The sequence below is a fragment of the Myotis davidii genome, unplaced genomic scaffold (assembly GCF_000327345.1).
Source record: "Myotis davidii unplaced genomic scaffold, ASM32734v1 scaffold18, whole genome shotgun sequence".
Classification (NCBI taxonomy): domain Eukaryota; kingdom Metazoa; phylum Chordata; class Mammalia; order Chiroptera; family Vespertilionidae; genus Myotis; species Myotis davidii.
In genome coordinates this window covers 1,635,180-1,654,582 of record NW_006292696.1, presented here as the reverse complement: position 1 = coordinate 1,654,582, position 19,403 = coordinate 1,635,180, and the positions used below count along the sequence as shown (strand labels likewise).

General features: G+C 47.7%; 1 protein-coding gene across 1 annotated transcript; it reads left to right on the top strand.

Moving 5' to 3' along the window:
• Positions 1–10,393: 10,393 nt before the first annotated feature.
• On the top strand, positions 10,394–18,984 carry CD74 (CD74 molecule). Its single transcript, XM_006766250.2, has 9 exons — positions 10,394–10,695; positions 14,185–14,357; positions 14,564–14,643; positions 15,129–15,191; positions 15,936–16,031; positions 16,326–16,413; positions 17,360–17,551; positions 18,071–18,133; positions 18,411–18,984. The coding sequence occupies exons 1-9, from the start codon at positions 10,619–10,621 to the stop codon at positions 18,419–18,421; spliced, it is 843 nt and encodes a 280-aa protein (XP_006766313.1). The 5' UTR covers positions 10,394–10,618; the 3' UTR covers positions 18,422–18,984.
• The last annotated feature ends 419 nt before the right edge of the window (positions 18,985–19,403 follow it).

Genomic DNA, 19,403 nt, shown 5'->3' with positions numbered 1-19,403 from the left:
GCCCGCGGGCCGTAGTTTGCCCACGGCTGCATCTAGCGTCTACCTGTTCCGGAATGCATTCTCCCGTCTTCCCCATCCGGCCCGCGGGCTGTAGTTTGCCCACGGCTGCGCCTAGCGTCTATCTGTTCTGGAATGCATTCTCCCGTCTTCCCCATGTCAATGAATGCCACCATCCATTGTACATTGGTGAACTGATACAACCCGGGCACCTCACTCCCACAGCAAGTCCTGACATTTCTACCTTCAAAATAGCTATCGAATCTGTCCACGTCTCCCATCTCCACCACTACCTGAAGTCACCACCATCTCTACTACTTCAACTTCTAACTGGTTTCCTGGCTCCCACTCCTGCCCCCTTTAAATCTATATGCCACACATGGTTTTAAAACATAAACCAGCCCCAGCCCGAATACCCTCTATTGGCTTCCTATTGTTCTTGAAATAACACCCCAGCAGCTACGAGGCCTGCACAACTTGGGCCCGGCCTGGCCCTTCAACAACATCTGAAAACCATTCTGCTTTGCTCACTACGCTAAGATGCACTGCACTTCTTTCTGTTCCTCAAATGTGCCAAGAACTTCCTGTTTCTATGAATGACATCATCTTCTCCGTCACCCAAGTAGGAAAGCTCAGCAGCATCTCCCCCAACCCCTACCCCATATCTAGTCTGGCCTGAGGTGTATGGACTGTCCGGCAGTTTTACTCTTCATCCCCTTTCTTCCATGATCCCAGCCACAACCTCCATCAGGCTACCTGTCCAGCTTGACTTCACCACAGTCTCCTGACTTGTCTTCCTGCCTCCAGGATCAGCTGTGATCTGACCCCAGCCACAGATTAACCCCTGACCCCTACCCTAAGCCCAACCCCACTCAAAATGGTTGTCTGGTCTCCAACTGAGATCTGACTTCCGCACCACCAGAGACTGGGCTCAGTCCACGTCAGGTGTCTTCTAAAGCCCCTGTATCCAGTGCCTGGCCTAGGACTGGTGCTCAATACAGTGCTAATGAGTCATAGGGGAGGTCTCAGGTAGTCCTGCCCAGGTGCACTATCAGAGATCACATGTCCAAAGGCCATGCTATATCCTTACCTGCCAGATGGCATCTTGCCCTGGAGAAGAGTCGGGGAGTCCCAGATCCTGAATTGGTTACAGAACATCTGACTTCGGGAAAATCAAATTCTCTCCTGGCTTAATTGCCCCCCTTCAATAAGAGGGGAAGGAGCAGAGCAGCTAGTCTCTTTCTCCCAGAAACAGCTATTTTTGTTACAGTGTTTCTCTATCCAGGCTCTTCTTGGGCCTTTACAGTAGTCCCATGTGGCTGTGGGGCTTATCTGTTCCCATTATGTAGATTCTCGAATTAGCTATCCAGGCCCCCCTTTAAAAATTTTTTAAATGTTTTTATTGATTTCAGAGAGGAAGGGAGAGGGAGAGAAAGATAGAAACATCAATGATGAGAGAAAATTGATTGGCTGCCTCCTCCATGCCCCACAGTGGGGATCAAGTCCACAACCCTAGCATGTGCCCTGATTGGGAATCGAACTGTGACCTCCTGGTTCATGGGTTGATGCTCAACCACTGAGCCACACTGGCTGGACAGTGGGCCCCCCCTTTTAAAACACAAGTCAGATAATAGTACTTCTCTGCTCAAAGCCTTCCCATGGTTCCTGCTTCGCTCAGAGTAAAAGCCAAAGTTGTGTGGATGGCTATAGCATCTCGCCCCATACCTCACTGACCTCAGTGCACTTGCTCTTCATCTCAGTGATGCTATCCAGCCACAATGCTTCCTTGCTGATCCTCAACCACACCAGACACATCCCCACCGTGGGAACTTTCCTCTGGTTCCATCTGACATGAGCTCTTCCTGCAGACACGGGCTCTTGGGCAGCTGCCTCACCTCCTTCAGGCCTGTGCTCACATCTCCCCTTGTCAGTGAGGCTCATCCCCACACCCTACAAAGTACTGCAACCTGCCCCCATTCTGCTGCCCTTTTTTCTATTTCTTCGCTTTCTAGCAAACAATCTGGTTTACTTGTTTGTCTCCTGCTAGAATGTAAACTCCATAAGGGCAGGGATACTTGTTGCTTTGTTCATCCATATAGTCCAAGCACCTAGAACAGTATCTGGCACAAGGCAGATGTGCAGCCCCTGGCTCATGGCTGAAATGTACTAGGGTCGCAGAAATGATGGCTGGGTCATGTAGGGTGGCAGACGGGGTAGACATGCACTGCCTCCTGCCACCTGGGGCGGCTCTCAGAGATCAAGGAGGAGAACAGGATTGGCTGGAGGTCTCAGGAGACTACCTCCTGGTTCACCCAGGTAAACTGGCAGGAACTCAAACCTCTGGGGCCTGGAGTGAGTGCCCAGACCAAGGCAGGACAGGGGTCCCCACCTAGACTAGTTTGAGGGGGACAGTACAGGAGGACGCTCCCAGGAAGGTGCAGAGGGAGAGGATAAGGCCCCTTTGGCTTTGTTGAGGAGCTCCAAATCTCTGCATATTGGTGGCAGGGTCCCAGATTCAGATTTGGCAAGTTTGCAGAAAAAATTATATCACTGAATTATCTAATATTTATTGCATACTTAGTCTCTTATGTCAGGCATATGTATTCATTTATTCAATTCTCACAGCAACCCAATGACAGGTTTAATTAGTAGGCCCATTTTACAGGCAAGGAAACTGAGGCACAGAGGACTGAATTTGCTCAAAATTACACATCTGGTAAGTGGTGGAGCTGGAATTTTTTCGTAATAAAACAAAATTTTTAATATTAGACATTTTGAAGATTACTGTACACATTATGAGCCTGTGCTGTGAAAGAGGCACTGTCCCCACAAATGTCAGTGTAGCAATAATGGGAATACAGTGCCTTAGCGGGTGGCACCGCTCCTGTAGAGGGGAAATGGGATTTGTACACAGCTGCCTTTCCTCTTTCCCCATCCGTTTATTAAGAAATATTGTAAACATACAGAAAACTTGATGTTTATATACCTTCCACCTGGAACAACTGTTGTTAATTTTAACCATTTGAAAACAAGTTTCAAACATCATGTTATGTCACCTCCAACTACTTCAGTTAGTCTTCAGTTCCTAAAAAAAGTATTCTCCTACCAGACTAAATTTTCTTTTTTTTTTTTTTAATATATTTTATTGATTTTTTACAGAGAAGAAGGGAGAAGGATAGAGTTAGAAACATCAATGAGAGAGATCGACCAGCTGCCCTCTGCACGCCCCCCGGTGGGGATGTGCCCGCAACCAAGGTACATGCCCTTGACCGGAATCGAACCCGGGACCCTTGAGTCCGCAGGCCGATGCTCTATCCACTGAGCCAAACCGGTTCGGCCAGACTAAATTTTCATTATCACACCTAAGAAAAGCAATAATAATTCCCAAATGTCATCTCATATTCAGTCCATATTCAAAATTTCCCAGCGTCTCAAAAATCTTTTGTAGTTTTTTTTTTCAAACCAGAATCTTGTCAAGATTTACAGATTGCATTTGATTATGTATTTTTAATCTTTTAAAATATAGAACCTTCTCCACATATCTCCCTTTTTTTAATGACATTGACTCTTGGGTGGGTATAGTGGTTGTAGACTGTTCCTGGACTTGTCTGTTTCCTCACAGTGTTATTGAACTTGTTCTGTTGTCCCCGTGTTTACTGTAAACTAGAATTTAGGTCTAAAGGCAGATTCAGGCTAATGATTTTGTAGCCAAGATACTTCTCAGCTGATGCTGTGTGTTTTACTCCATCAGGAAGCACAATGTCAGGCTATGCCCCACTGGTGAAGCTGAGTGTTATCACTTGGATTGACAGCAGGGCTGCACCATTGCAAAGTGCCCGTCCCTCGTGGCAATCAGCAAGGACCTTCGGGATGATACTTCGGCATGTGAATATCCTGTTGCCCCCCAAACATTTGTCCCATGATTTTGGCACCGATTGGTGGTCTTAGCCTGAATTAATTATTATAGTGGGGGTTATAAATAGGTGATTTTCTAATTATATCTTTTCTTTTACATAATTAAACTTGCATTCTTCTATACAGAAGAGTTTTTCCTCATCCACTGGGGTTGAATTATAGTTCCTTCTATAATTCAGAGGCAGGGTAAATTATTCTAGTTGATGCTGGGATTGTCCTGTATTTGACTGGCAAGTGCCCCCTTCAAGTTGGGCCTGGGTCCTTCTTACAAATCCCAGTAGTCTTTGAACACTTTTTTTGCTTTCTGGAAAAATGATATCTCCGACTCATCTGTATTCTGTCTTCCTCAGCTCTGCTATTTGCCACTTTGGAACTGGGATGTGATTCCAGGAAGTCTGCTGCAGGGCTCTTGTGTTTAACACTCATGTCTACTGCAGGGGCTGGTAGCAGCTCTGTGTGACCTTCTGTGTGACCTTGGGCCAATTCCTTTCCCCTCTCAGAGCCAGACTTTCTCTGAATGAACAATGAGGGGAGCTGAATTCTGCCTTAACCCTGTACCCTGCTAAGGGTTTGGCAGACACCAAGCCTTCCTTCATGTCACCTCTGTCTCCTTCCCCAGTTAGGGAGTGTGGGTGGGATGGGGCCTGACAACTGAGACCTCTTACCCTCTTAGAACTTGCCCACCCTGAGGAGCTTGGTCTTGGGGCCCACCCTTCTGGCTGGAATTATCTCTAGCTTTCTGCAGGCAAGGACAGGGTGACTTTTGGGTCACCTTCAGCGTTGTCCTAAAGACCGCCATTTTGTTATTGCAGTCAGCTTAGAGCCAATTGACTTTGATGCAATTTTTTCTTTATTTTAAATTGAGTTTTACTTTGTACCAACATTATAAATTCACATATTTAAAGAATATTTAAAGAATCAAATATTTCTCTAAGGCTGGCTGTAAAAAATAGCAGTTCCTTATCTTCCTTTTCAAAACTTTTTTAGCCAATTCTTTGGGTACTTACTTCCATATTCTGAATAACTTTTGGTATTGTGACTTCCTGATTTTTCAGTTTTAAACATTATTTAGTTGGCTTTTCACTATGGAAGATGAATATTTAGCCCTCTTTCCTTCTCTGTCCCTGTAAGTCACTCTTCCTGTCCTCCCATCTCCTGTATGCCTCTATTATATGTTTGGTTAGATCAGTATTCAGTGCTTACCATATTGTGACAATGTAAATGTTCTACAGAGCTGAGCTACATAGTTCACTGAGATAACAGTTCATCTCCTCTAACTTTGTTTTCCTGAGAGTTAAGAGTTGTTTTGGTTTTTCATTTGCTTAATTTTCTATTAAATTATCATAATTCAACCTCATACTCTCCAAAAATTATCTATCTTACCTTTCAGTACATTCGGGCATATCAGCTATCTATCAGTTTGACGTGTTGAGGAAGTGTCTTTTAGAGCCTCCAGGCCCGATCCAATGTGGATCTGTTGCTTTACTCTCGGGATTTTCCTGTCCTGTCTTCCTGGGGGTCCCTATTCCCTCTTGTGAGTTGAATTTGTTTCCCATGTCCCTCCTTCATTTTGGTTGAGCATATATCTTTCTGAAGCTGAGAAAGTAAATTTTTTGATACCAAATGTCAGAAAATACCTTCTTCACAACGCCCTCACCTATTTGATATGTTGGCTTAGGAAAGATTCTAGGGTAGAAGTCATTTTCCCATAGAATGTTGAAGGCATTACTTCATTATTTTCTGGTTTCCAGTGTTGCTGTGAAAAAGTCCAAAGTCATCTGATTCCTGGTACTTAAAAAAAAAAGATTCCTGGTATTTGTCTTGTTTTTTTCCTTTCTAAAAGTTTGTGGAATCTTCTCTTTGTCTTTATTCTTTCCTGAAACTTAGTGAGTTTCTGATGTGCCTTAGTGAAAAACTATTTTCATACCTTGTCCTTTGCACCACCACGCCCATTCAGTTTGGAAATTTATGTCTAAGTCCTGGAAACCGTGCTGAATTACTTTACTGATGATTTCTTCCCCCCACCCCTTGATTTTCTCTGTTCTCTATTTCTGAAACTCTGATATTTGGCTGTTGGGACTCCTGGACTGGCTTTTAGTACTCTTATCTTTTCTCTCTGATTTCTTTCTTTTTATTTTTATAGTCTACCTTCTGGAAGAGAGAAAGAGAAACAATGATGTGAGGAACATCGATTGGTTGCCTCCCTGTACATGCCCCTACTGGGGATCAAACCCAGAACCTAGGTAAGTGCCCTGACTGGGAATCGAACCTGCAATCTTTTTGGTGTACGGGACAACACTCCAAAAAAACACACGTTATCTTCCATCTACTGATTATTTAGTATCTGCCCTTGTATTTTTAATTTTAAATAGCTGTGGTTTTGCTCTTCTAATACTACTTATATCTTCATAGCATCCTAATCGTGTTTAATGAGTGCATTGTGGTCTTTTGTCTCCATGTGTTTCCCCTATGGGGCTTTTTGGGGGTTTGGTTATGTGTTCATTCTCTTTTATGTTAGAAGGTTTCTTCTTTTTTAAAAAATCCTCACCTGAGGATATGTTTTTATTGATGAGAGAGAGAGAGAGAGAGAGAGAGAGAGAGAGAGAGGGAGAGAGAGAGAACAGAGGCAGTAGAGAAACAATGATGTAAGGAACATTGATTGGTTGCCTCCCCATACGTGCCTACTGGGGATCAAACCCAGAACCTAGGTATGTGCCCTGACTGAGAATCAAACCTGCAATCTTTTTGGTGTGCGGGACAACACTCCAACCAACTGAGCCACCAGGCCAGGACTAGAGGGTTTCTTCTAACATAATCATGATCCTTGATTGTCTAAAAGCCAAGAGGAAGCTGTGACCCATGAGCAGCACATATCCACTGAGAGCTTCCCTGTAGGAGTATAGTTGGATAATGTCAGATCTTTAGGTCATTCCTCGTGAGATGATCATGCTCCCCTGAGAAGGATTCTCCCATTTACTGTAGAGGGGAGAAGGCCTGGTTTCTGACATTCTGGGAGCTGGGTTTGGGAGGAGGCTGGGACTCTCAGCTTCAGTACCAGGCTCATGCCCTGTGCAGTGCCTGGGGATAAACTTCCAGTCTCCTCTCAGGGCAAGGGAGGGGTGCTTGGGGAAAGGACACAGGTATCCAGCTGTTTCATAAACAGACTTCTGACCAATTCTCCTCTTTTTAGCCCCATCTTTACTCCCATCCAGGTGCCTAGTACCCCAATTCCCAATTTCTTCTGCCACAGAAATAGGTGGCTTGTTAGCATTTCTAGCTGCTGGCTTAGGATTCAGCTTTCTGGGGTCTGCTAAGGACGTTACCTCTATACCACCTGCTTTCCAGCTTCCAAAACTGCTGCTGTTTTCTTATATCCTGTCCTCTTTGTCCTTATAGATTTACATATAAACACAAACAAAAATCCCAGAAGTCTGTCAGCTAGTGATAGAGGCAAAGTGAGAGAGGAAGCAAAGGCATATGTGTGTTCTAGCCATCATTACAAGAATTTTTTTAATTGAGCTGTAATTCACATATTAAAACTTAAAATTACATGTCAGTGGTTTTCTGTATATTCACAAAGTTGTGCAACCATCACCACTAATTCCAGAATATTTTCATCACCCCCAAAGGAAACCCTCTACCCATTAGCAATCATTCTCCATCCCTAGCTACCCCCAGCCCCTGGTAACCACTAATCCATTTTCTGTCCCTATGGATTTGCCTATTCTAGACATTTCACACAAAAATGGAATCACAGTATGTAGCCTTTTGTGTCTGGCTTATTTCACTTAACAGAATGTTTTCAAAATTCATTTTGTGGCGCAAATCAATTTTTCATTCCTTAAAAAACAACAAAGAAACAGTTGCCCTGGCTGGGTGACTCAGTTGGTTAGAGCGTCATCCCTATGAACCAGGGTTGTTGTGGGTTTGATCCCTGGTCAGGGCACATGCAGGTATCAACCAATGAATGCATGAATGGGTGGAGCAACAAATTGATGTTTTTCTCTCTAAAATCAATCAATTAAAAAATATGTTTTATTGAGATATTAATTCCTGTTTATGGCTAAATAATACTCCATTATACAGGTATACCACATTCTGTTTACCCACTCATCAGTTGATGGATATTTGAATTTTTTCACTTATGGGCTACTATGATTTTTGGTTCTCTATTTGTGTAGAAGTTTTTGTGTGGATATATGCTTTCATTTCTCTTGTCTAAATATCTAGGAGTAGAATTACTAGGTTATATGGTATCTCTGTGTTTAACTTTATGAGGAATTGGCGAATTGTTTTCCAAAGTAGCTGTACCATTCCACACTCCCATTAGCAATATATGAGGGTTCCAGTTTCTCCACACCCTTGTCAACATCTGTTTATCTTTTTATTAGAGCCATCACAGTGGGTGTGAAGTGGTGCCTCATTTTCATTTTGTTTTGCATTTCCTTAATAATTAATGACTTCGAGCATCGTTTCATATGCCTGTTGGCTATCTGTATGTCTTCTTTGGAGAAATGTATCTGCAGGACCTCTGTCGATATTTTGATCCAGTTGTTTTTTTTGAGTTGTATTAATTCCTTATATATTTTGGATATCAACCCTTATCAGTTATATTATTTGTGAATTCATTATAACATTCAGTAGCTTGTCTTTTGGTTTTGTTGATGATTTCCTTCATTGTGCAGAAGGTTTTTAGTTTGATTTTTTGCTTATTTTTGCTTGTTTCCCTTGCTTGAGGGGACATATCCAAAAAGATATTTAAATAACTAATGTCAAATTGTTTGCTACCTATGTTTTCTTCTAAGAATGTTATGGTTTCAGATCTTATATTTAAGTCTTTAATCCATTTTGAGTTTATTTTGTATATGGTGTAAGAGAGTGGTCCAATTTCCCTAAAATCACTTGTTAAAGAGAGACCGTCATCTCTCCATTGTATATTCTTGTTTCCTTTGTTGCAGATTAAATGACCATATAAGCAAGGGTCTATTTCTGGGCTCCCTATTCTGTTCCATTGATTTATGTGTCTGTTTTTGCACCAGTACCATCCAATTTTTTAATTTTCATTCTCACCCTAGGAGTGAGGATATTTTTTTATTGATTTTTAGAGAGAGTGGAAGAGAGGGGGAGAGGGAGAGAGGGAGAGAGGGAGAAAAAGAAGAAACAGTGATATGAGAGAGACATATTGATTGGTTGTCTCCCACATGTGCCCGGACCCGGGCCAGGGATCAAATCTGCAACCCAGATATGTGTACCTGACTGGGAATCAAACCCATGACCCTCAGGGCACAGGCTAGTATTGGCCAGGGCCCATTCTGTTTTGATAATTATAGATTCATAGTATAGTTTGAAATCAGGGCAGAACGTATCTTAGTAAATATTTGACCAATAACAATTTCATTTCTTCAGCATTTCTTACTGTGCCAGGCTCTGTGTTAAATGCTTATTTAATCTGACAACTCTGGAAGTTTAGTATTATTGTTTTTACTTTACAAAGGAGAAACACAATACACAAAGGTTGAGGGACTAGCTGAAGTCACACAGCTAGGATGTTTCTGATTTGGGATTAGAGCTCAGATCTGGTTGCATCAAAGGCCATGTCTGCTCTCCCCCCGCCCCCCCCGCCCCCATTGCCAATACATATATACTATCTCCCTTCACTGAATCTTAGACCCACAAAGTTTTTAAACTTTAAAAAATTTATTAATGCTAAGTTAAAAACACACAAAAGATATGTTTAATAAAACAAACGTATACAAGCCACAGATAAGAAATAAAACCTTGCCAACACAGTTAAATCTCCTTTGGGTACCCTTTCCCAGTCCCCACTCCTTTCTCCCTCTCCTGAATTTGAACCACACAATTTGAGCCTTAGGAGGAGAAGGGGAGAGTGGTTAAAAACATGGGCTTCACCAATTCCTAGAGGCATGATCCTGGGCAAGCACATAGCCTTTCAAAGCCTCCATGTCTCTATCTGTAAATGGAGATAATAAAACAGTCCTCAAAGGGTCACTATAAAGGTTAAATGGGAACAAAGCATGTAAACCAATTAGCACAGGGCCTGGCACAAAGGTGGGCTGAGTACAGGCTGGCAAGTATTAGTACCAGAGACTTAGACATGGACTCAGGTTCATAAAATGCTTGAGTTAGAAGACAGCAGAGGGAACTCTAAATCCAACTTCCCTCCCCTATTTTGAGATGACATTTTTGAGGCCAGAGAGATGGAGAGGGACTTGTCTAAGCTTAGAGTGTGAGCAGCTTCTTTCTGCATCCACATAGCTATGGGTGAGAAGGGGAGACAAACAAAGGCATTTTCTGCTTCAAAATGATTTCCCGTCTAGGCAGTGAAGTTTCTCGCAACTTTCAAAGAGCCTTATGAATCCAAAGGTCTGCCCAGAAACAAGTGATGAGAGCACTGGGCAGCCAATAAAAAAGCATGCTGGCCTTTCTACCTGCCTTGGAAGCTCCCCCTCCCTACCCTGCTCCATCAAAGGCAGCTTTGCCCAAGTCAGGGTATTTCCAGCTTTGTGGCTTTCACTTCCACTTCTACCAGGTGGCCTCCTGTGGACAAATCAGATTTCTCCTCAGCCCCAACTTCAAGAGGTGAGCCAGGGGTTCAGGGTCTCAGACACGCAGGCAGCAGCGGCAGCGGCAGCAGCAGCAAGCAGCAGAGGCAGCAAGAGGCTTGGGTTAGACCAGAGGCAGAACCATGGAAGACCAGCGCGACCTGATCTCCAACCATGAGCAGCTGCCCATGCTGGGCCAGCGTCCTGGAGCCCAGGAGAGGTATGTGTGAGTAGTAGGAGAGAGCTGCACAAATCCTGGGCTGCACTGGGAAGGGGCGCCAGACCAGAGTCCTGGGAGGCATAGAGTTAGGCCCTAACTCGAACAATGTAGGGATGGTTTTGAGCAAGTCTCTGGCCTGCCCTGGGCTTCGGTTCTCCCTCCTGTAAAATGATGGAGCTCCTGTAGTGCACAGCTTTTAACTTTATGTCATGTATGTCTCTTCTGAAAATCAGAAAAGAGCTGACTTTCTCCCTAGAGTTTCACACAATATCAGGGGCTTGACGGAACCCCGGAAGCTGGGCCATGAGCCCTAGGTTAGAAATCTTGGACCAGATTTTAAAAGTGTTGTAGATCCTAGATGGAGGGACAAAGATTCTAAAAGATTGGTAGAGCCGCTCATCATAGAGGAGTTCCCTCCTACTAACCGTGGATGGGCATTCGTGTTTGTATCAAGAGTAGAGTAGACGGAGACATCGGCCATCACAGGGGGGATTGAGAGATGTTAGAAGAGGTAAAAAAAGGGCAAGGGGAGCTCTGGCTAAATTTCTAGAAGGCGCTGAGGGTTGATGTGGATTGTGTTCTGCCTGTGCCCCCCTCCCTTGCATCAACGGTACCCCCACGCCCCTCTCCCAGCCTCAGGATGGTCTCACCCATGTGTTTCTCTGAACTAAGGGTGGTGGCTAGAGTACAATTACCAAATGTCCCCTGCTCTCCCCAATCTCCAAAAATTAATTTGTGAGTTATTGGGACTTACAGTTAGATCTGAGGTCAGCTGTTGCCAGGCAGAAAGGGGTTTTGAGAGAGACACTCAGAGGTCATGAGGATCTGTGTTCTGGGGCACAGGTAACCAGATACAGACCATTAGAGCAATGGTCTGTGAAAAATCCTGGGGATCCAATGGCTTAGGAGGGCCAGCCAGCTCTCCCCTGATGGCTGGATTCTGGTCCAGGTTCTGTACTGGATAAATCACTGCATCTTGCTGGGTCTCAGTAATAATAATGACAATAGTCATGATAATAGTTCCCATTCACTGTGTACTTGTTGCTAGTTCTCAGCCACTGCTAGTAATTATGGACACATAACTACATGCTAAACTTAACCCTAATTCTCACAGTAACCCTGAGTCAGGTACTTTTATTCCCATTTTTACATGAGAAAATTAAAGCTCATTTTGGTAAGTGACTTACCTAAGTTATCTTAGCTAGTGAATATTGGAGTCAGAATTTGAACCCAGGACTAGTCTGGTTTCAACGTTTGAGCTAACTACCAAATGCCCCTCTTCTAGAAGTACAATTTGCAGAGAAGGGAGGTGGGACCTGTCTGGCTCAGGCCACCCAGTGAGTTGCAGACCTAGTGTGGGCTCAAGAAGGTGTCACTCCTCCCCCCTTCTCAAATCCTTGTTTTTCCTTTTAGTTCAGTTACTGCTTCTAAAACTGGCTCAGGTCCAGACTTGAGCCACTTTCAGACCCTTTTGTGAAGACTTCTGCCTGGCAACGTCTGAATCATCATGCCTGCTAGTTCTGGTTGGCTCCCGACTTTGACCAATTACTTTATTATTATTGAAGGAGGCAGTGGAAAGGAGGAAATGCAGAGGGGTGATGAGTTGGCCCTGGTCCAGAACCCAGGGGACAGGCATTCAAGATGTATAAAGAGGAAGGAAGCTGGATGTTAAAGTTAACTGTTAACTCCCTTGAGAATAGCAGTGTTTCCAGTGGAGTGCTGTGTGCTAGCGATGGAGCTGAGAGCTTTGTCCTCTGGTTCTTATTTGATAGACCGCCCTTGAGTAGATGTTCGTACCTCAACTTAGATTATGTGGTCTCATCCTCAGTATATATAACTCTCTAGACCAGTGGTTCTCAACCTTGGCTGCACATTAGAAGCACCTGGGAATCTTTTCAAAATCCTGATTTCTGGGCCTCATCCTCCAGAAATTCTGTTTCTTTGTTATGGGGTGGGGCCACAACATTAATAACAAAGAAACAGAATTTCCGGAGAGTGAGGCCCAGAAATCAGGATTTTAAAAAGATTCCCAGGTGATACTAATGTGCAGCCAAGGTTGAGAACCACTGCTCTAGATTCTTAGGCCTTATAGGAAACTGAGGTTCAGAGAAGGGAAGGGGTTTTTCCCGAGTTCACATGGTCAGAGGCAGAGCTGGGACTGGACTGGGTGTGGGGTTGCAGAGTGGGCATGTAGATAATGAGCTGGAGACCGTGATTCCAGGCAAGCCTCAGACTTGGGTGGGCTTTCCACCATCCTTAGAGGCTCGGAAAGGCCAAGAATGGGATTTGCTTCCCTCCTGTCTGGTCTCCTTTCCCCACACAGAGTTTTTACTTTCTCCTTCTAAAATAACAATGCCTTGGGCTTGGCCTTGCCCCAGAAAGTGCAGAGGGCTGACAAGCAGGAAGCCAGTGAGAATGAGCTGTGTCTGTGATGTCATGAGTTACTAGGCAGAAGGCTGTCCTGGAGTCTCCTAAACCTCCTTGCTGGTTGCTGGAGTAAATGGGGTACAGTCTCATCTGACAGAGTCCAGTGGTGTCCTAGCAGTGCCACCGCTGGGGTGAGGTCAGAGAAACAGGCCAGGAGCTCTCATGATCCTGGGGCAGGATCCTTACACCCCCAACCCCCATACTGTAACTTACGCATGTGCCCCAAACTGCACCCAAGGCAATAGCTGCTAGGGCTCCCTGAGGTCTGAGGTCTGAACACCTCCCCATGCGGCTAGCCAGCCCAGAGAACATGGGAAATTCCCCCAGGTCACCAGCTTAGGCACCACACTCCTGCAGAAATCCCTTCTGAGTGGACATTACCATTTGAAATACTTCAATGCCCTCACTCAGCTCTCCAAAAACTACCAAAGCCCAGAAATGCTGAAGTGAGAGGTACCCATGTGACAGGCCCAGAGAATGGCAGAGACTTGCTCAAAGACACAGAGTCTGGACCAGTGGGGGTGGTGCCTGGCCCAGCTCCAGCCCAACACAGTCTGATGCCCCAACCTACTCTTAAAATGGCAAGGCCTCACTTCTCTTTTTCAGGTGGGCCTGCAAGCTCTGCTGTCCACGTCCCACTTCCTTCCCTTTTCTGATTTTAATGCAGGGGCTGGGTGGATAGGATGGTAACCCCCTCCACCCCCCCGAGGGCAGGCCTGATTCTCAGGAGACCCCCTGGCAGAGGGAACCTAGGGGACTGAGGCCGAGAGAGGACAAGGCACTTGTCCCTGGCTCTTCCCCACTCAGCCTAGACCCAGGGGCAGCTCCAGGATTTCAGCTTGGAGGGCTGGAGGGCCAGCAGTGGTTGGAAGTAGGGGCTGGGGAATGTCTTTAGCTGTATGTCCATAGGCACTTGTTCGTGTGTATGTGTATGTGCGTTGGGGTAGCTGGAGGTGGGTGGGCTGATGGAAATGGGGGGACACATTCCCCCATTCCCAGCCAGTCCTCAGGGCAGCCACCTCCATGGACTCTCCTGTGACGTATCCTCCCTCCCCCCAACAGCAAGTGCAGCCGCGGAGCCCTGTACACAGGCTTTTCTGTCCTGGTGGCTCTGCTCCTGGCTGGTCAGGCCACCACTGCCTACTTCCTGTACCAGCAGCAGGGCCGGCTGGACAAGCTGACTGTCACCTCGCAGAACCTGCAGCTGGAGAACCTGCGCATGAAGCTTCCCAAGTGTGCGTGCCCCACCTCCATTCTGACACCACCCCCTCCCCCCCCATTCCTCACCTCTGAGTCCCCATTCCTGCACTTGGCTGGGCCCACTGTCCTCTCTGAAGTCGAGCCCCTCCTCATCTGGGTCTGAAATCTTGGGCCCCGGATCTGAGTACCCTCTTCCCTGGGCACTGGGGCCACACTCATGCTGTACCTTCTGACTCCACAGCTGCCAAGCCTGTGGGCAAGATGCGGGTGGCCACCCCCATGCTGATGCAGGCGCTGCCCATGGAAGGCCTGCTCCAGGGGGTAAGGACAACGGCAGTGCGGTGCAAGGGGACAATGTTATCTACCTGGATGGAGGGCAGGGGCCAAGGATGGCAGAACAGCTGACCCAGGAAAAGCCCAGCTGAGGGAGGACAGGGCCACCTCAGGAAGGAGGAATCCCAGGGCTGGGGGCCATTCCTGACATGAGGGCCTGCTCTCTACAGTTTACAAGGTGCTGCTCATGCTCCACTGCATCTTACGGTCCCTCCTATTCTCAAAGCCCTTATGTATGGATAATGTTGATATCCACAAAGCCCTGGGTGGGAAAGCGTATGCAGATCTGACCAACAGGGACACTGAGGCAGAAAGGTAAAGTGACTTGCACAAGCTCTCGCATCTGGAGGTGGCAGAGATGGCCTGTGGAGCATCTGGGACTCTAGACTCTTGCCCAGGCCCCAGCTACTGCCTCCATGCCAGGGCCTTCCGCTGGGGGCCAGTGCTGATACCCGCCACTCCTCCTCCCGCAGCCCATGCAGAATGCCACCAAGTACGGCAACACCACAATGGACCATGTGATGCACCTGCTCCTGGTGAGTGGGACCCGGATGGGTAGCCCTGCCTGCACACACAAGCCCCTGGCAAGGCCGCACTCCAAGACCCACACCTTGGCTCATAGTAGAAATTCAATATGGGTTCACCAAGTTAGTGAAGGAATGCAGAGTGGCCCTTAAACTTTGTATGTATTCCAGTCCCGCCACTACCCCGCCTTTTTTGAGTGTTTGAGATTGAGAAACCGAGGTACCCACTTTTTCCTTCTCAAGTTTTTACTGCATGTCTCCTCTGTGCCAAGCACTGTGCAAGGCTCTGGGCCCACAAGGGGGAGCAATGAGACCCAGGTCCCAATCCCATGGGGATCCCAGGTTAGCATGGGAAATAGGCAAGTGACCAGGTGATGAGAGACATGCAGGGGGGGTTTGTGAGGAAAGGTACAGAGGACCCAACCTAGCTGAGGGTGGGGTCCACAAAGTCTTCCTGGAGGAGGTAGACCTGAATGAAAGGTGAGTAGGCATCTGTAGGAGTAGAAGGGTTACTGGTGTAACTGGTCCTGGAACCTGGGTCTCCCACCTTCCAGCCTTGGGGTCTTATACCTGTGCAGCTAGACTGCCTTTCCTGTCTCCCCTCCCCCCAGCTCCATCATGGCTGCAGTCCAGAGTCCAAGCTTGCTGCAGCTTGGGTCCACCCCTCGGAATGGAAGACCAGGGGAACATGGGTTGCACATTTCACCTTACCGGCCAGAGAGTTTTTAACCTTCCTTCCTGCCTGCTACCTTGCAGAAGGCTGACCCCCTGAAGGTGTACCCACAGATGAAAGGGAGTTTCCCAGAGAACCTGAAACACCTTAAGAAGACCATGGAGGGCCTGGACTGGAAGGTCAGCAGGCTTCCCTGCACTGGCGCCCTCTCTCCTAGGGCGGGGCTGGGGAGGCCATTCTCAGGAAACTGGAGGCGGCTTATCAGAACTTAGAAAGCCACCAACATGGGAAAGCACTTGGAGTTGAGTAACCAACTTGACCAAGCCCTCTGGCTCTCTCAGGGGGAACCAGGATGCAGCTGGACCATGGGGTGCAGGGGCCCTGCCTGGCCCTCCATGTCTCTGCCCTGAGGGGCAAAGCCAGGCAGGGTTGGAGGGCTACTGAGCCTGACCCTCCGCCTCTGTCCCCTTTAGATCTTTGAGAGCTGGATGCATCAGTGGCTCTTGTTTGAAATGAGCAAGAATTCGCTGGGGGAGAAGCTCACTGAAGGTTCACCAAAAGGTACAGGGAGTTGGGAGCATGGGGTGTTGGGTTCCCGAGACCCCTCTCAGGGCTCTCCCAGAGCCACAGAAGTTAGAGCCTAGAGCGCTCCCTGATGTGACTGGACCTCCCAGCCTCTCAGCTGTCACTCCTGTCTCTCCTGCCTGTTCCTCTGGGCTTGGCTGCCCCCCTGGCCCACATCCTGATCTGAGGGCCCACAGAGTACATCTTGCTTGCGGAGGATGGCACTGGGCAAGTGGGCCTGGAGCAGAAACCACCTGAAACATCCCAGAAGTCATTTCAATGACCTTCCACACCATCAGAGGGACCTCCCCGAGGTCACACAGACAGCGGATGCCAGACAAGAGAACCTTTTTTTTCCTACCTATGGACAATGTACACCAGGATTTTCAGCTCTAAAGCCTTGAAGAATGTCATGTTTAATCCTGGTCATAATCTGTCATGCAGCGTTGAGCATTTCCTCCCTCTGGGCTTCAGTTTAGGAAGTAGAAAATCAGGGGTCCACCCGTGTGGGCCTCAGATTTTTTCATCACACTCATAGAAGGCACTGGATGCTATCTCGACGAACTCCCAGCTTATGTTTGAATCCCTTCTACAAATTCCACAAACAAACCCCCATCTCTACTTGGATACCCCCAGTAACAGAAGCTCAGACTTACCAAGGTGTCCATTGCTTTTCCTTAGAAATCAGAATTATGGGTGAAATTCCAAGCGTTACTAGGCATGGAATGTTGGAAGAAATCATCAAATTTTAAAATGAATTAGCCACACAGCAATTCATTTCCTCTTTGATTTTGGACTTTATTGGTCCAGTCCTCAGTTTTCCCATCTGTGCAATGGGTAGAGCAAGTACAGCCACTTGGGCAGAAGGCATTAGGCCCATAGCAGTGGTATGTGGATCTCAGAGTCTGCTCACTCACTGTCTTCACCATGCCTGTCGCTTCAGTGCTGACCCAATGCCTGGAAGAGGCCAGCCGCATCCCCGCCATCCACCCGGGCAGGTTCAAGCCCCAGTGCGACGAGAACGGCAACTATATGCCGCTCCAGTGCTTTGGGAGCATCGGCTACTGCTGGTGCGTCTTCCCCAACGGCACCGAGGTCCCCCACACCAGAAGCCGTGGGCGCCATAACTGCAGTGGTAAGCAGTGGCCACTGTGCCAAGGAGTGTCAAAGGAGCAGGAAGGACCAGGAAGGCAGAGGGCCAAAGGCCCCTCTTGGCACACATGTGGCCAGGACACTTGAGGTGTAAGCTCCCGGGGGGCAGCCACTCAGCCATGCATCCACCGCTTTGTCCATCTCCATCCCTGTACGTTCCTCATCTGTCCGTCCATCTATCATTTCTCTCCTTACTTACACACTCATCTACTTACTCATTCATCTGATCCTTTCATTGACTCTCACCCACCCGTGCACTATCCACTGTGCATCCAGAAGTCCTACAGACCCACCCATTTCATCTCATCACCCCCTTCCTGGCCTGTCCCTTAATTCCCCCATTGCACTTCACTGCCGCCATCCAGCACGCATCCTTCCAGGCAGCACCTGCTCTCCCAGCATCGGCCTGTGCCCAGGTCGGGAAGAAATAATCCCAGGCCCCTCACCAGTGGGTACAGTAGCTGGACTTCACATAACAAATGGCCTTGCTGCTCCTTTGCAGAACCACTGGACATGGAGGATCTGTCATCTGGGCTGGGTGTGACCAAGCAGGATCTGGTCCAAGGTAAGGGCCCCTCCAGAGGGGACCCAGTCCCCAGTTGGGACAACTCCCTCATGGGTGGATGCCCAGCACAGCATGATCCTGGTCCATTCTCTAGGACCCTCCCTGAGATGTCTACTTCAGAGATGAGGAAGAGTGCTGTGGGTGTCTATATCATAGTCAGTACTTGTACCTGAGCAGGGGGCACTGGAGAGTCCTCAATTGCTCTGAGGCCCCTGGATGCTGGGAAGGGGCAGGGACAATGGTGACTCCAAGCCTAACCTGCTGCTTATCTCTCTAGCCACCGTGTGAGAACAGCAATCGAAGACACCAGCACCCAGTCAGCCCTGCATGGCCACAGCTTCCTTGCTCTCTTCCGTCCCCCAAACCTAGCCACATACTTCTCCCCCTTACATGCCCTGCTCCCGCCGTCTCCTACCCTGCACCTCATTTCGTGAGACTCTGGCACCTGGTTCTCCATCATCCTTGGACAGAAATCACATCAGAACAGCAGATTAACAATCCAGGAGGGCCCTGCTGCCCAAGCCCCCATCCATCAGCAGACACACAAGGCCCACGGAGCTGGACCATGAGCTAGGCTGACCCCCATTTCTGACACCAGAGCAGCTTCCAACATGGAGCCCCAAGACCTAGACCCATGGACAAGGAGAGAAGGTGCAGGAGAGGGGACAACACTTCTCCCCTCTGGCTTTCCAGCCTATGTAATTGGGGCATAAACCACCCTTCCCCTCTCCCCAGAACCAGCTTCTCCACCACAGCCCCTCCTCACCCTGCCAAAGCCCAGTTCCCTCCGTGCAGCAAGCTTGCCATCAGCCCTTAGCAACATGGCTTCTAATAAAAGGTAGTAAGTAGAACACTTTCGGTTCCTGGCTGTTCTGTTGGGATCTGGTTCATTGGCTGAAGATCTTGAATCCAATGGTCTGGGTGGGAGGAAGCAACTGGGGGAGCCCAAACACAGAGGCCTGTGGGGCCAGGCAGGACACAGACACACTTGGTTTCCATGTTTAAAAATATATTTTACTGATTTTTTACAGAGAGGAAGGGAGAGGGACAGAGAGTTAGAAACATTGATGAGAAAGAAACATCGATCAGCTGCCTCCTACACACCCCCTACTGGGGATGTGCCTGCAACCAAAGTACATGCCTTTGACCAGAACCGAACCTGTGACCCCTGAGTCCACAGGCTGATGCTCTATCCACTGAGCCAAACTGGTTAGGGCTTGGTTTCCATGTTTAACCAGAGGAATACTCTGCTTCAAAAGGAAGTAGGCTC

What these genes read in the sequence shown, in the direction of transcription:
- CD74 (XM_006766250.2), top strand. Translation starts at nt 10,619, where the DNA reads ATGGAAGACCAGCGCGACCTGATCTCCAACCATGAGCAGCTGCCCATG. An exon ending in GCGCATGAAGCTTCCCAAGT is followed by an intron (nt 14,358 to 14,563) that starts GTGCGTGCCCCA and finishes CTGACTCCACAG; the next exon opens with CTGCCAAGCCTGTGGGCAAG. An exon ending in TGGAAGGCCTGCTCCAGGGG is followed by an intron (nt 14,644 to 15,128) that starts GTAAGGACAACG and finishes CTCCTCCCGCAG; the next exon opens with CCCATGCAGAATGCCACCAA.